Source organism: Antechinus flavipes, chromosome 1, assembly GCF_016432865.1.
Source record: "Antechinus flavipes isolate AdamAnt ecotype Samford, QLD, Australia chromosome 1, AdamAnt_v2, whole genome shotgun sequence".
Taxonomy (NCBI): domain Eukaryota; kingdom Metazoa; phylum Chordata; class Mammalia; order Dasyuromorphia; family Dasyuridae; genus Antechinus; species Antechinus flavipes.
The window spans coordinates 503,509,386-503,526,163 of record NC_067398.1 but is presented as its reverse complement, the minus strand read 5'-3'; the positions used below and the strand labels follow the sequence as shown (position 1 = coordinate 503,526,163).

The 16,778-nt window shown below is 39.0% G+C and overlaps 1 protein-coding gene across 1 annotated transcript; it reads left to right on the top strand.

Annotated features, from left to right (window-relative positions):
- Positions 1 to 996: 996 nt before the first annotated feature.
- On the top strand, positions 997 to 15,948 carry ZBTB14 (zinc finger and BTB domain containing 14). Its single transcript, XM_051970421.1, has 3 exons — positions 997 to 2,928; positions 8,810 to 8,894; positions 10,640 to 15,948. Exons 2-3 carry the CDS (start codon positions 8,892 to 8,894, stop codon positions 11,981 to 11,983), a joined length of 1,347 nt encoding a protein of 448 aa, XP_051826381.1. The 5' UTR covers positions 997 to 2,928; positions 8,810 to 8,891; the 3' UTR covers positions 11,984 to 15,948.
- Positions 15,949 to 16,778: the final 830 nt, after the last annotated feature.

The window sequence follows — 16,778 nt, the reverse complement described above, 5'->3', positions numbered from 1 at the left end:
CAAGAAGACATGGGCATGTGGTCAGCTTCTGATATAGCTGTTAGTATACTAGACAACTTTTAAGTTCTAGATTAATGAGTTTCATTATTTAGGGGTTCTTAATACCAAAATCAAAAGTTCAACCCCTGCACCTAATTCCTCACTAGTTTACTATTTGTAGGATGACTTCTATTACTTAGTCATCTATTAGAAATTAGATTAAACATGGTTATTTATTGAATGAATAGGAAAGGAAGCATGGTCTGGTAGAAAGACTAGAGTCAAATGAACCAAGCTGAACCTTAGTCACAGACTATCAATGTGACTTTTGGAAAGTCATTTAACTTCTCAGGTCTTCAGTCTGCTCATCTGTATAATAAGGGGAATGGATAGCCTTGAATGTCTTTTTCTAGCTTTTATTCTATGATCCTATGAATGGATGAAGGTAGGGAAGGAATAGTAAAAAGACATCAACTCACTCACCAAAATGTTCAAGGTTTGTTTACCATAATTGTATCTTTTTTATTTTTAGGTATTTTATGTCTAAAGAACTCTTTAAACATATAAAAAAGTCAATAAAAAGATTTCCTCTGCCCAATTTAATTGCATTCAAAGGGATTTTCCTTTTCAAATTAATGATTCTAACAAGTGATTCACAAACTTTTCTCCAAAGCATATTAAGGAAAAAACAAATCCTTCCTTCTCCCCAAATATACATCATTGCTAAGAAGATAAGAATTCACCCTTTTAATTTTCATATACACTTCCTATAATTTAGATTAGAGTAACACAATCCATAGCAATTGTTCTTTTCACAAAAATGTTCCAGGAATGTTTCCCACCCATTTCTTGTATAAGGAAAGACAATTTAATTTTGCTCAGGCCTTTTATTTGGGGCTCCACTGCCCTAGTGAGGCACCATAAGGGATTTTGTGTTGAGTTGAGAGATACTGATAAGTTTGTTTTTTGTCTTGAGAAAGTGTTCAGACAATTCAACTCAACTGCTCTTGAAGAGAAGAACAGGGAATGTTTAGACTGGAAAAGAAGGGGTAGAGTAAAATTTATGTGTTGTTAGGGCTATCATAAAGAAACAGGATGACACTTCTGCAAAGCCCAAGTGCAGAACTAAGGTAAAATGCTGGAAATTGAGGAGAATTAAATTAATTATATGAATTAATATTCCTAAACAAAAGGAAATACTTTTTACCCAAGAAGTTTTTGTAGTTTCTTGTAGCTTTACTAATTGTAGCTTTCTTGGAGGCTTTATAAATTAATTCCCAAAGTCTTCGAAGGCGATTCCCTTTCAGAAGTAGCTAAGTCGCCAGCTTAACAAAAGTTGTGGTCCTGGAAGCAGGAAGACTGGAGTTTAAATCCAACCTGACACTTACTTAGTAGCTGTGAAATTCTGATCAGTCATTTGATCCCAATTTCCCTCAGTTTCCTCATCTGTAAAATGGGGATAATACCACCTGTTTCCCAGAACAGCTAAAAGGATGAAATGAGATAATTGGAAAGTATCTGGCATACAGTAAGTGCTTTATAAATATTTCGTATTAAATCTGGATTGGACTAGATGATTTCTGAAGCCTTTCTCAATTCAAATTCTTGAGATGGAAAGTATTTCCGTGACAGGAAGCTCTTAAAGAGGGATGACTGTGTAAAACTCATAGGTAGATACTGTAGCAGCAACTTTTTTAGGGAAAAGCTTCTATTGGTTAGGTTTAAGTGGAAACTAAAAGAGTTTTTCTTGCATCGGCAATTTTCTAGAAAATTAATGGTGACCCCGAGAGCAGATGCAGTGGAGAAGAGTGTACATTAATAGACATCTGCAATATACAACCTCCTTGCTACAACTCGAAAGCTCATGAGATTTACTTTACTGAAAATGACACCGCCCCCACTTCCCCCACTTCAACTCTTGTGAGGCTCAATCAAGACTGGCCCCTGAACTGATACCTGACTCGGATTTCACGCCCCCAAGCAGCGTTAATTAAACATGGTCTGCTTTCAGAAACTTGTAAGTCATTTTTAACAATGCAAACTGGTTTAAGGTTACTAGAAGGGCCCTCTCCTCCAAAGAAGGAAGAAGACACAGGCGCGAAAACTCTTCCTTCTTGGCGCGAGTACTGAAAGGCTAAAGCCGCAGACCCGCGCCTCAGACCCGCGCGCGCGCCCCTGGGGCTCGAACTCCCTCCCGCGTGCACGGGGAGCGGGTTCCACGCACACGCACACGCACGGGGCCGCCCGCTCTCTCGCGTCGCCAGCGCTTCGCTGGGGCCCGGGCGCGCGAATTCGCGGCCCGAGCAGACCAGTAGTTCACAGCACAGGACCCGAGAGGATGGCCTCCAGCGGAGTTAGTTGGAAAAGAGAAACACCAGCCTTCTCTCCCTATACCCGCGCGCCTTCCTCGTTCGCAGCCACGCCCCACCAGCTTTTCCGGCTTATTCCCACCCACCTCCTCCCGCGCGCGGCGCGCCGCTAACTTAGTGGCGCGCGTGCGTGCGCGTGCGCAGGCGAGGCTCTAGGAAGTGGAGGGGGTCTAATAGACACTGGAGAGTTCCTGGTTTTAACCCTTTGGCGACCGAACTAACAGCTATTTAGGTTTACGTGCCTGCGCAAGGCGGCGGCGCGCCCTCTTCCAACCCGCACCGCGCATGCACGGGAGGTGGGGGGGGAGGTGAACGGGGGGATGGTGGTGGGGGTGTTCACGGCCAGCTCGGCATTCTGTGCTCGTGCAGGAATAGGAGGGCAGCTATCGCCACGGACGTGCACAGTTTCCCCCTCCCCCCTACCCCGTACCCTTCCCCAACTCCAAAAAAACACGCTAATCCCCCCCCAAAAAAACACTGTCCATCCAGACACCCCAATATCCCCAAGCCCACCTCTCCGCGCCCAGGCCTGTGTGTGTAGGGAGTACGGGCAAGGGTCCGTGGCAGTGCTGGGCTGCAGGTAAGCGCGGGCTGGGCGGCGGGGCCTGGGGATGAGGGGTGCGGGGAGAGCAGCGGGGACGCGGATGGGGGGCCGGGCGGCGGGCGGGCGGGTGCAGTGCCGCGGCGGGGGCGGCCCGGCTGAAGCGCGTGCCCGCCCCGGGATGTGCAAGCAGCTCGCGGCTCCGGGCCCGGGCCCGGGCAGGGCCGGGCGCGGCTCTCGCGGGGCTGCAGCGGGGCGGACGAGCGGGCGGCGGCGGCGGCGGCGGCGGCGCGCGCTCTCGCTCCAGTCCCCGCTCGGGGAGAGTTCATGGCCGCCGCTGCCGCTCGCACCGCCGCAGTGTATCGGGGCAGGAAGCACGGGCGGACGGGCGGGCCTGTACCTTAGGGGCCGGCGCCCCGATCCCGTCCCTACCCCAGTCTTACTGTCCCCACTCTCATTTGGTTTGAGGCTCTGCAGCGCCCGAGTCGGGGGAGGCTGAGTTGGGCGCAGGATGGCTGAGCCAGGCGGATCGCCCCTCCCCCGCGGCGGAGGGAACTGTGCTCGAAGCCGGGCGGGCGGGTGCCTGTTTCCCCAGCCGCGCGCGAGGCCGCTCCCCGCTCCTCGACCCTCCCTCCCCCTTCCCGGCCGCGGAGGGGGAGGGGGGACCCGGCGCGAGCCGGACGGGGAGTGCGCGGGGCGCGAGCTCTCGGCTGGGCTCGCGGGCAGGCGGCCCCGCGCGCCACTGGCTGACGCCGCCGCGGCTGCTCTGCACGCACCTCAGTCGGGCTGTATGCTCTGCTGCTGCTGCTGCCGCCGCCGCCGCCGCCGCCCCTCAGCCTTGCTCTCTGCCTCGCGGTGCACGGTGCATCCGTCTTCTTTTGCTCTTGTGCAATGGCCGAGGCGGTGTGAAAAGACACCCCACTCCAAAAAAAAAAAAAAAATTAATTTCTTTCTGCCACATTTTTAAGCGGAAGTTATGAACTCCATATACGTTTTTCCGTGAGCCGGAAAAGCTTCTGTTTCAAAACGAATGCAAACGGCCTTATTCAGCTCTGCCCTGTCTCTTAGTTACTGTATGGAGGGGGGGATAGTTAGACTCAAACTGGCTTAGTTTTGGAGGCTGCTTGAGCCTCGAACATCCTTCGCGGGTTCCCTACTTTCAGACCTCCCTGCTGTTGGATGACTGGGTGGGGAGTGGTGGGGAAGCCTTTGGTCAGCGAAACAGAACCTCATTCCTGGGGCCGAGGACGCTGCTGGAACCGCTTTCTTTCTGTAAGTTGAGATACTGCCCCAGTTTCCCCTTCCATCAGTGGGTAACTAACTACGGTTAAGAAATTCAGAATTAGCTCAGCTAAGCACTGTAGTGAGAGAAGGTCTGAACTTGCTAGTTCTCATTATTTAATAAGAAAGTAAGGAATGGAACCACTAAATATTTCTCTCCCCCCACCTCCCCTCCTGCAGCATCTGCCCAGGCTTCTGTCCAGTCCTAATCAATGAATGATCAATGCCCACCAGCTATAGTTAACACACTGGTACAACTAGAAAAGCACGAAGTTGTAGTAGGATCATAAGAGAAACTGGAAGGGTCTCATAGAGCTAGTTTATTGAAAGAAACCTTATGGGGCACCTGTCTTAAGTCTCAGAGATGAAAAAGAAATTCAGTGCAGCAGATCACACGAGTAGTGTCAGAGATGGAATTCCAAATCAGGTCTTCTAGTACTCTTTCCTTCCAACACCTCTTTTTGCCCTCGCCTTGGATTCAGTTTTTAATTAGAACATGAATGAGTAATTTGCAAATGTTATCAATAAAAAGCAATTTAGTATGACTATAGTCATTTTCTAAAATCACACTTGTTATTTCATCTGTGTCGAGATCTAGATGAAGAACTTTCTTTATTCATAAATATCTTTCTATCTTACAGAGCTAGAACTGCCTGGGGTAAAGGTCTTGCTTTTGGTCGCACAAATCCAGTTTATGTTATAAGTGATATTTGAACTCGATTCCCTGGCTCCTCTATGTATGAGGCAATATCACCTCTCATTTATAGCCAGCCATATCTTAAAAAATTAAAGGATATTAGCTCATGGGATATAGATTTAGAGTTGGAAGGGATTTCAGAGGTTATTGAGTCCAATCTTCTCATTTTACAAATGAGGAAATTTATTCTCAGAATGATTAAATGTCCAAAGTCATAGATCCAGGTATTGAATGAGATTTGGAGTTGGAAGAGGCCTTAGAGGCCATCTTGTGTCTAGTCCAGATGCTGATAGAGTAAATAAGTTTAAGATTATTTGCCCTAGTTGATATCAGATGTAGGATATGGAACCAAGTTCTCTGATTCCAAAGCCAATGCACCTCTCTATAATACTGAGTAGTTACATGGTCTTTATGAATTTCTCAGAATTTGACAACCTTACAATGTATAGCTAGAAAGAAAGCTAAAGATTAATTTGTCAAACCTTAGTCTCAGAGTTGGAAGGGACCTTAGAGGCAATCTAACCTATACTCTCTTCTGACAAGTTAAAAAAAAGTTATAGAGAGGTGGAATAAAATTATGCAGCACTTTAGTGACAGAGCTTATATTAGAAAAAGTGTGCCACCTTAATGTCCACAGTGCAAAAATTGGGTGAATGAGGAGAGAACAAACTCAGCTATGTTCTCTTGGCTTGTGTTAAGAGTAAGGTTGTTCTGGCCTTAGTTGTTTCTGCTTCACTTTAACAGACATTATTTGTGCTTTCATATTTCTGGAAAGTCCATCTGCCATCTTCTTTTTCAGCACTGATTGTGAGGGCTTTGAAAAGGGACAAATATTCTAAGAGTATCCAGACTAGTTAAAAGGTTTTAAACTGAGGAGCTTTGGAAAAGATATTTAACATTCCTCTGTCTGCCCCCCCCCCCTTTTTTTTTGGCAGCCTTTTGGGGCCTCATTTTAAGCCTTAGAACCTTTTAGTAGAACATTTTCAACTAGGGAGAATTACAAAGGAAACCAATTATTTTGAAATCCGGGTTTCAGGTTATTTTGTTTTGTTTAATTCAAGTTCATAGGCTCCAGGCTAAGAACTCATGCTTTAAAGGAACTTTTTCCTTTGGAAAAGAGACTGAAAATGCTATTTCCACTGCTTTTGTGATCTTTGGCTTTTCTAAACTGGGAAGGGCAAGGAGGTATAGGTGACTAGATCCTATCTTTTCATTTGGGAAGAGAGTATTCAAATTCAAATGAATGAGATAAATTTAAATATTTTATGTTTTACCTCCAGTAGATTAGTGCTTTTTCTACTGGTTGATAGTAGAGATTTTGTTTGTAGGAATATTTCTATTTTCCTGAATTACATGGTTTGTGACTCAATTTCACCCAAACATTCAACACCTTCTCTGTGCAGGACAGTACTTTTAAAGAGATTACATTCAACTGTTTTGGTTTTTTTTTTTTTTTTTTTTTAATATTAGTTGGAATATGGGGGAAAGCACCCTTAACTTGGAAAAATTACTATGCTATTTTCTTGCTATGGCAAATAAAGCCAAATCTGTCATTGCCCCAACTAAAAGCTCCAGCTCCAGGAAAGGCCACTATAGTTAGAATGAAGGAAGCTTATTCCCATTGTAAAATGAGGATTATAATCTTGTTTTGTGAGAGGAGGATTCATGGAATCAAAAATGTTATAGTTATTTTTATTTTTTGTGGCCAACATTTATGACACTGTGCTAAGTCTGGGAATACAAAAAGAGGCAAAAGGCAGTCCCTGCTCTCTGCTAGCTTATAATGGGGGAGACCACATTAAGCAAACATGTACAAACAAGCTACAAATAGAATAAATAGGAAATAATTCACATGGGAAAGCACTATAATTAAACGGGGTTAGGAAAGAGTTCTTGTAGAAGATGGTATTTTAGTTGGGACTTGAGGGAAACCAGGGAATGCTGAAGTGGAGATGAAGAAAAGCATTCAAGACTTGGGGGGGTAGCTGGAAAAAAATGACTGGAGCTAAGACAGCTAGGAGGGCAACTTCTCTGGATCCAGCTTGTTAGGAAATAAAACTTAAGAAGATTATAAAGGTAGGAGGTTATGAAAAGTAGGTTATGAAAGATTTTTGAATAACAGGAATTTGTATTTGAGCCTGAAGATAATTGGGAGCCACTGAAATTTATTGAATTGGGAGTGGAAGGGTACCTATGACTTGGTTAAACCAGTGTTTTAGAAAATCACTGGTGATTGAATGGAGATTGCCTGGAATGAGGAGAGACTTGACGTGGCAGAGCCACCTGCAGACGTAGTACAGGTGGGAGGTAGCAAAGTCCTTCCCCAGACTGGTGGCAGTATCTGCAGAGAAGGGGGCAGGTGGGGGAGATGAATTGGTGGACCTTTTAAACAGATTTGATATAGCAGATGAGAGATAGTAAGAAGTTGAGGATGACACCTAGTTTTTGAGCATGAGGGTTGCATCCTACAATTACAGGAATGGTAGAGGTGCAGGATTTAGAGCAAAAGTGGGTTCAATTTTGAATTTGAGATATTTGAAAGACAGTAAGAAATGTGAGGTTGGAGGTTAGCAGAGAGATTGGGGCAACATGCGTAGATTTGAGAATCATTAAGCTAGAGGGTCGTTAAATCCATAGGAGGTGATAAGATCACCAAGTGAAGTAGTTTAGAGAGAGAAAAGAGGAGGGCCGAGGACTGAACTTCCTAGGAAACCCATGAGTTTAGAGGGCATGATCTGGATGAGAATTCAACCAAGGAAACTTGAGAAGGAGATTAGGAAGAAGTGCCAGGAGAGAGAAGAGTTTGATTCGCAGGGTCAAAGATTTCATGGAGGTCCTGGAGAGTGAATTAGAAAATGGGGATTAAGAGATATTTAGTAATTTTGGAGAGATAAATTTTGGTGTAATAATCAGGTTAGAAGCAAGGGATTTAAGAAGAGAGAGGAGAGAAAGATGAGGTGTTAGTTGGAAATGGCCTTTTAAAGTTTAAGCACAAAAGGCAGAAAGAGTTCCAGGAAAATAGGAAGGATCAAGTGAGGATTTTTTGAGTATGGAGGATTTTGGGGATGGATTTTACTGCTGTGGTCAGCAGGAGTATCTTTGACTCTTTGCATTTCTGTGAGCCAGACAAGCTACCTTTGAATCTGCCATTGTGGAAGGAGACAAACCAATCAAAATACAAAATAATGGCCAGTGTAGATCAGGTTTATTTCTGTTACTAATAACTGAAATAACAAATAACCACTACCACTCCCATCCACCCCTGAAAAAAAAAACCCAAACCAACCAAACACTGAAGGACGATCCAAAGTTGGTAATAAGAACCAAGAGAAAAACATTATTTTGATTGTGAGAGCATGAAAGAGAGGATACTTGAATAATAAATAGCAAATTTTCTAGTGAAGGTTTGTTCCCTGAAATTGAACCCTGCTTGGTTAGTATTCTATTATATAGAACAAATGTAGAAAAAATTTTAATAAGCTAGAAATCTATTCCTTAGACACAAACTTCTGAAGAAAAAGTTTGGAAGATATTATATTAAAAATTATAAAGCCCTAGCTTGAGAGTGAAATAATTTAGCTTATGATATAGACTTTTTTTTAATCTTTAAAAATGCAAAATTTTTAAAATCTAGAATTATCTATCTTGATAAAACATCTAATACCACATTTGGTGCTTGAACTCCTTATCACCTATCCTTGAGATTCTTATTGCTGCCTCTAATGCCTCTACTACCTCTATTTCTTACTCTTTGTTCCTTGTTACTCTTCCTTTGAAACTGTCTTCAATATGAGTAGACTTCATTCCTTTCTCCAGCAATTTCTTTTAGGCTAACCATCAAATTTATGAATACATGTATTTTCCCCTTAAGAAATATAATCACAGTATTTTTTGTTTAGAATTTGAGAACATGATGATTTTCTACTTTTTTTTTTCTTTCAGGTTTGGAGTGTCACTGATCAGAGTTATTCTGATCTGAAGAATTTGGTGTTTTAAATCATTAAGATAATTGCCTAAATTGTTCATGGTAAATATGACATTTAATGATTTTCAGTGAAATTTCAATAAATTAATTTGTTGTTTGCTTTTTAAAAAGCATGTTTCAGATATAGATATACTTATGATTTGATTTAAAAAAAGTTTAATTTGTCTCATACTGATTCTGAGGGAATTAAAAGGAAATCACAATGGTTTTGAAGAAAATACATTTAAGAGAAAATATAAAAATCATGGGCCTTAATAAAAAATTACCTGTTAACAATCCTGAGTATTTTAAATTCTAGCCTTTAGTTCTAGCTTTAAACTTTGAGGGATACAGAAAAGTAGTATTGTAGTAATTACAAAGCACAAGACAAATATTTATTACTTATTTTTCACTTCTGTCCAACATATATTTCAGTCACCTTTTTATCTAGATGTTTGTTGTTTTAGCATACATTAGAGGCACCATCTATCTTCCCAACTTTCCTCTAGTCCCTGGAGATGGTTAATATGCCTCAGATTATTTTGGATATCTTTTCCTGGGTTTTTAGCAGGATCCTAGAGTTTTCTTTCTGGAAGCCTGAACCAAATAATGATTACTCTTTTTGGGGTATTTTAATGTTAATTTTCTCCTTTTATTATGAAGTTAATGCCTAGGTAACATCCAATTAAAATCAATAAGTATTAGTTGCTCAACTACTGATTCTATGGAGAGATTTTCCAAGTAAGCCAGAGATCCCATCCTTAGTCCTTGAATCTATTATTTTAATATTCTGTATACCTAGGTGCCAGAATCATATCTTTATTAATGAAGGTGTGAATGAATTATTGAATTAAGAAATATTTACTAAATGACTATTAAGTGCTAGGCATTCTGCTGCTCCATGACTTTACAAATATTTTTTAAAAGGAGATAGTCTCTGGTTTCAGGGAACTTATTCTAATTTTTGGTATTCAGTTGTGTCTAACTTTTGTGATCCCATTTCAGATTTTCTTGGTAAAGATATTGAAGTGTTTTGCAATTTCTTTCATCATTTTACAGATGAGAAAACTGAAGCGAACATGGTTAAATGACTTGCCTAGGGTCACACAGTCTGAGGTCATATTTGAACTCAGCTTTTCCTGACTCCAGGCCCAATGCTTTATCCACAAAACCACTAGCTCCCTCTTACATTCTAATAAAATAAAAGAAATATACAAAAGACAGAGGTCACTTGGGAAAAGAATTTTGTTCTGAGGTTGAGGAAAGTGGAAATGGAATTGGGTTTGAAAGGAGTAGATGGTGAAATGACCTGAGGGAATTGGTCTACTGCCTAGGGTGGTCAAATAGAGGAAGTTGGCTACTCAATTGACCAGTCATTGGGTTGGTCGCTAAGATATGCACTCTAAAGTTAGTGGATTAACTTCACTTTGGCCTATGGACATGCATTCAGGAAGACCCAGTTATGATATAGGTACTGTTACCAGTGTAGTTAATGACCTTCCTTTGTCTTTTAATTTTATTCCCCCATACATTCTTCACAGAAGAATCTGTGTTTAGATCTAGTTTAGAAATCTTCATCTAATTTTGTTTTTATAATAAACTTTATAGTTAGTTAAATTCTAAATAAGTAGGGAACTGGAATTTTAATGAGTTATACTTTCTCAAAATAGTCTCTTGTATTGATTTAACAGGTCTTTTAGACTTTGAAAAAAAGATAAATATCTAGTTAAGTTTATCTCATTTTATCATGTCCTGGATATTTCATTCATTGGTAATATTTAGATTTTGCTTTTTTTTTTTCCCTATAGGAGTTTTTCATCAGCATGTCTGAAACCATTAAATATAATGATGATGATCATAAAACTCTGTTTCTGAAAACATTAAATGAACAACGTCTAGAAGGGGAATTTTGTGATATTGCTATTGTTGTGGAAGACGTGAAATTCAGGGCACATAGATGTGTGCTTGCTGCATGCAGTACCTATTTCAAAAAGCTTTTCAAGAAGCTGGAGGTGGATAGTTCATCTGTAATAGAGATAGATTTTCTTCGTTCTGACATATTTGAGGAAGTTTTGAACTACATGTATACTGCAAAGATTTCTGTGAAAAAAGAAGATGTCAACTTGATGATGTCATCAGGTCAGATACTTGGTATACGGTTTTTGGATAAACTCTGCTCTCAGAAGCGAGATGTATCCAGTCCTGAAGAAAACAACACTCAGGCAAAAAACAAATATTGCTTGAAAATAAATCGCCCCATTGGAGATTCCACTGACAATCAGGATGATGAAGTAGAAGAAATTGGAGATCAAGATGACAGTCCTTCTGATGACACAGTGGAAGGAACTCCCCCAAGTCAGGAGGATGGTAAGTCACCCACTACCACACTTAGGGTCCAAGAAGCAATCTTGAAGGAGTTGGGGAGTGAAGAAGTTCGAAAAGTAAATTGCTATGGCCAGGAAGTAGAATCTATGGACACTTCAGAATCAAAAGACTTGGGGTCCCAGACTCCTCAAGGTTTAACATTTAATGATGGCATAAGTGAAGTAAAAGATGAACAGACCCCAGGCTGGACAACAGCAACCAGTGACATGAAATTTGAATACTTACTCTATGGTCACCGGGAACAGATTGCTTGTCAGGCATGTGGAAAGACATTTTCAGATGAAGCCCGCTTGAGAAAGCATGAAAAACTCCATACGGCAGACAGGCCATTTGTTTGTGAAATGTGTACCAAAGGCTTCACCACACAGGCCCACCTGAAAGAACACCTGAAAATCCACACTGGATATAAACCTTATAGCTGTGAAGTGTGTGGAAAATCATTTATCCGTGCTCCAGACTTAAAAAAACATGAGAGAGTTCATAGTAATGAGAGACCTTTTGCGTGTCACATGTGTGACAAAGCCTTCAAACACAAGTCTCATCTGAAAGATCATGAAAGAAGACACAGAGGGGAAAAGCCTTTTGTTTGTAGCTCCTGTACAAAAGCATTTGCCAAGGCATCTGACCTCAAACGCCATGAAAACAATATGCACAGTGAGAGGAAACAGGTCCCCACTAGTGCCATCCAGAGTGAAACTGAACAGTTGCAGGCAGCTGCTATGGCTGCAGAGGCAGAACAACAGCTTGAGACCATAGCCTGTAGTTAGTTACAATCAGAGATCAAAGGAAAGTGGAACTCTTTATACCCAAAATGCAGTTACTGCATAGATTTTGAGATTAAACCTGTCAAAAATGAATTTCTTAAGACTGGTCACTGTATTTTTGTGGAAACGTGAAGAGTTGTTGTCATAGAACTGAAGACGGTGCTTGGTTAGATGCTTTAAAAACTTTTCAAGGAAGTATTTCCTCAGAATTCTGACCAAATGGTTTTACTGTCTCACGTAGTAAATCATAGTAGTATTGCCAGTTTGCTGTTCATTTTTAAAATGGTTTTAATTTGAAAACTCATTTGTCATAGAAGTAAAAAAAAAAAAAAACTTCCTTTTTAATTCTTGTATTCCTATTGCACTTGGAGTGTATTATATAGAATGAATAATTGGGTACATTGATTTCTTAATTACTTTTTGTGATTGCTGGTTAAAGCAAATTTTTATTCCTTAGAAAAGCAACAATGAGAACACTTAAGCACCTTCCCTATTCAGAGTGCCATATTAGCTGTTGGGGAGACATAGTTTACATGAGACATGGTCCCAAGTACAAAAACCTCTAGGAGCAGAAAATGCTTGATGAATGATTGACCATGAGCTGAGCAATCAAAACATCAGTGGAAGTCATCAAAGTACAAATTGATCTTATCATTTGGTTTATTCATTTTGTAAGTTTTTTTTCTCCTGTATTATTGTGTAAAATTCAAATGTTTGTTGCCTTTTGGCAAAGGTTCTTCATCACTTTGTGACTCCTCACCTACTTAAACTCATTATCCTCTCCTCCCTATATAACTTTGAATTAAATTGTACAGCAGGCTGTACTGTCCACTTGGTTTAATGATATGACCAGATAGTAACCATCTTGCCATCTAGAGACCAACTTCTTATGGCCTTCCTGTTTTGCGGTGTCTTGCTATGTGAAACAGCTTTCTTGTTTTGAAAAGTCATTTTCAAAGTAGGGAAATGTTATAATAATGGATGATGGCAGCTAAAAGATAGGAATGTGACTAAGAAAAGTTTTTGCATGCATACTTAATTGCCTCCCGACTTTTATCAGATTCAATAATTGCAATTGATTTTCAAAATTGGATTGAAAAAACCTCAAGAACAAGACTTTAATATAAAGTTGATAATATCTGAAAAAAGACTAAATGCACTTCTTCATATATATTTGTATAGCTCATCTAAGTTACATGAATCTGTTGAACTCTTTACAGGACATGATTTATTTACCCAGTCAAGAAGCCACCAAATTGCAGCATATGTAAATTAATAATTTAAAAAAGCCTTTTTAAATTTTAAATGTATAGTATAGAATTTTTAATGTTACATATTTCAAGTAAATATGGACAAAGCTGCACTTTTTTTGCACATTTGATTAGAATACATCTTAAGTCTGCAACAAACATTTATGACCAACATAAAAGCTGCCAGACTAAGTGTTTCTATGTTTGCTTCATAATTGCTTGCATTTCTACTCACAAATTAAGAATGCTTTTTTGTAGCTGTTAAACAGATTCTGATGAACTTTGTTTCACTTTCAGTGTTTTTGATTTATTTGACCACCTTCTTTAAACAATTCTTTAAAATTTCATCAGTAGCTTGGAATATCTTCTATAATAAAATATTAATTATTTTAGAATATTTAAAAATTTAGGAAATTATTATAATTTCTATTCTTAATTTTGTGTTGCTGTTTTTTAAAAAACGAAGTTAAAATAATTTCCTTTCTTAGTTTATAATAGCATCAGTCAGGATAAACAAAAAAAAACATTAAGTTCATAGAACTTAAATTGAACACTGGGGAAATTGTTTATATATTTATTGGCAAAGCATTTAATTTTGTTTTTAAAGTAGTTGAATTTGTTTACACACAAATAATTATTCTCTCTACTAAAACAGCCCTATAAGATTTTCTAAATTTTCTTCTAATAATAAAATCTAACATTTATATGGCACTTTAAGGTTTGTAAAGCACTTTACATACATTGTCTCATTTGAGTCTCACAACCATCTTGTGAGATAGGTGCTATTATCCCCATTTTAGAGATATGGAAACAGACTGAACATATATGTAGAACTGGGAAAATGCTGAAGCCTGCTGAGTTCAATCCTTCATTTTACAGATCAGAAGACATAAGCCTGCTTAGAGATTTAAGTGATTTGCTCAGTGACACAGTGTCTGAGGCAGCATTTGAACCCAGTTCTTTTTGACTTTATACTTAATGTGTCCATGTAGTGGTGCTGTTCTCCTAATCTATCTGAATCACTTGTAGTTGGGTAATAAACCATTGATCTAAGATCTTTTTCACCAAAGCAAGGTAAAAATAAAATAACTAATCAACTACAATTTTTATATGAAGCAATTTGAGGACACTTATTTAAACAAAAGATGCTTGTCATTTTAGTCTCAGTTTTTTAGAAAAATATTTTGGAGTTCTGTTACCATTGTAATGTATTTTGTGTATTCACATATTTTGGGAAGAAAATGCATTTATTTTCCTACGTGATATTTCACTACTTAATACACTGTTTTGTTTTTCCCTTTGGCTTTGTGATAGAATTTGAGTAACCGAAGAAAATGAATTAAGCAACAAATGGAACATCATTTTTGAAGTCAAAAAACCCATATAAAAATGCCAGCTTTCCCCTTAGCTGTACTACAGCACACTACACAGTTAATGCTTTTGAACTGGTTTCCTGAATTTTAAAATAATCATATCTTGCCTGCCTATCTTACACAGTTGTGTGAAAAAATCAGGTAAAATATATGTTCTATTTATTTAAAGGAACAATTATTGCTTGGATACTCTTAGATGAGAGATTAGAAGGGAGAAAATCAGAGCTAGTCTTAAACTCTCTTAATTCTTTCAAGCTATTGTTAGATTGTTTCAATTGCATTGACTTGAGTTTATGAATAATGAGTTGGAGTTACACAGCTATGTCTGAAACTTAAGGAATTTGGAGCTGGAAGGAATCTCAGAGATCTAATCCAATCATCTTCAAGTAGAAGAAACACATAACATGTCCAAAGTCACACAAGTAGTAGTTGGATAGGATTTGAATCCAGGTTGCTTAAGCTTCAGGCTGAAATTAGACATTCTAAATGTAGGGCATTTATATTGCTTCATTATCTCCCATTTCCTTCTCTCCCTTTCCTCTCCCTACCCCACCCCCAAAATATTTTGCTTCAAGCACCATTCTTCCAAAATTTGGATTTCTGAGCAGAGGATATTTAGATTTAGATCCTTAGATGTCCACCCTTGGGCACATGGTGTACCCTCATAATCTTAGTTACTTCATCTGTGTGGTGAAGACTGAGTTGCTGTTCTTAAGTTCAAAATTTCTACTTAGCTTCTGATTAAATTTGTCCCAGTAAGTAGGGGTGAGAATATCTAACAATATTAGTAAAGATTTCTCAGCTTCACAGATGCTGATGCTTAAATAAATTTTCTCAACTTGTTTTAAAGTTAAAATATTAAAGGAAAAAGTAGGGGTTGGAGGTAGATTTAATAAGATTTGGAGTTGGAATATGTAGAAATAGATCCTTACTCATTTATCTTGCCGATAAAGAAAATCTCCAATAGTTCCAGACTTGTATTCAGTTCAGCGGAAAGAACATTGAATCTAGCAGAGGACCTGGGTTCATATCCCAACTTTGCTGACAATTACTGCATATTTTGGGTACTACTGACTTTGGGCAAGTCAACCTTACAGGGCCTCACTTTTCTCATCTATTAAAATAATGATTTGGCCTGAATGGTCTTAGAGGTTCCTTTCGGCTCTAGATTTTGGATATTAGGTAGTTAAGCCCAAATCTGACTGAATTCAGTGATTTTTCTACATTTTCATACTGCCTTTCTAATTGTACAAATTCAGGTAGCTCCGTTTACAAAATGTATTACTATGTATCCATATGTAAGACAGTTTGGATCATTGAATAAAGAATTTTCATAGAAATTTTAGTCCACAAAAGTCTAGTTTTTGAAGTTGAAAGACCTATGTAAAAATCTATTCATTATTAAGAATGGCAATAAGCCCAAGTTATGGATCCTAAAAGTTAGCAATTTGATCTTGACAAAATTTTTCTAGGACATCCTTACTTTCTGATCTCCCTGTACACTAAACTTCAGACCTCTAGTACCACATTCTGCCTTGCCCTACTTCTCCAAATGCTCTGATACAATTTTTTTTACTTAACTTTTTTGGGGTAACATTTTAAGTTCCAAACTGGCTCCTTCCCTCCCTTTTCTGCCCTAAAGGGCGTGCCATTTGATGCAGATACACAAATAGATGTAAAACCATGCTATGAATACTGTTTATCCGTTCTTTCTTTGGAGGTGGATAGATAGCATCTTCTGCTAATGAGTCCCTTATAGTTTTTGAATATTTCTAGTACTCAGAATAACTTGGTTGTTCACAATTACTCCTTGAACTATGTTGCTATTACTCTATACAGTTCAACTCCACTTTTATTTCATGAAAGTCTTTCCATGTTTTTCTACAATGAACCAGCTCATCATTTCTAACAGCACAATATTTCATCACAATCATATACCACAACTTGTTTAATTAGTTCCCCAGTTGATGGGCATCCCCTCAATTTCTAGTTTGTTTGTTTTTTGCCACCACTATTTGTTATAAAATCACTTGCCTTTTTCTGAAAAAATTTCCATTAGTTAAGTGAAGCTAATTTCAGTTGAGTGTTAGGAGGAAAGCAATCTAATCTTATTAGACCAATTAACACCAATGTGTGAATGTCTGATAACTCCTTCATGTTCCCAAAGGTATATAT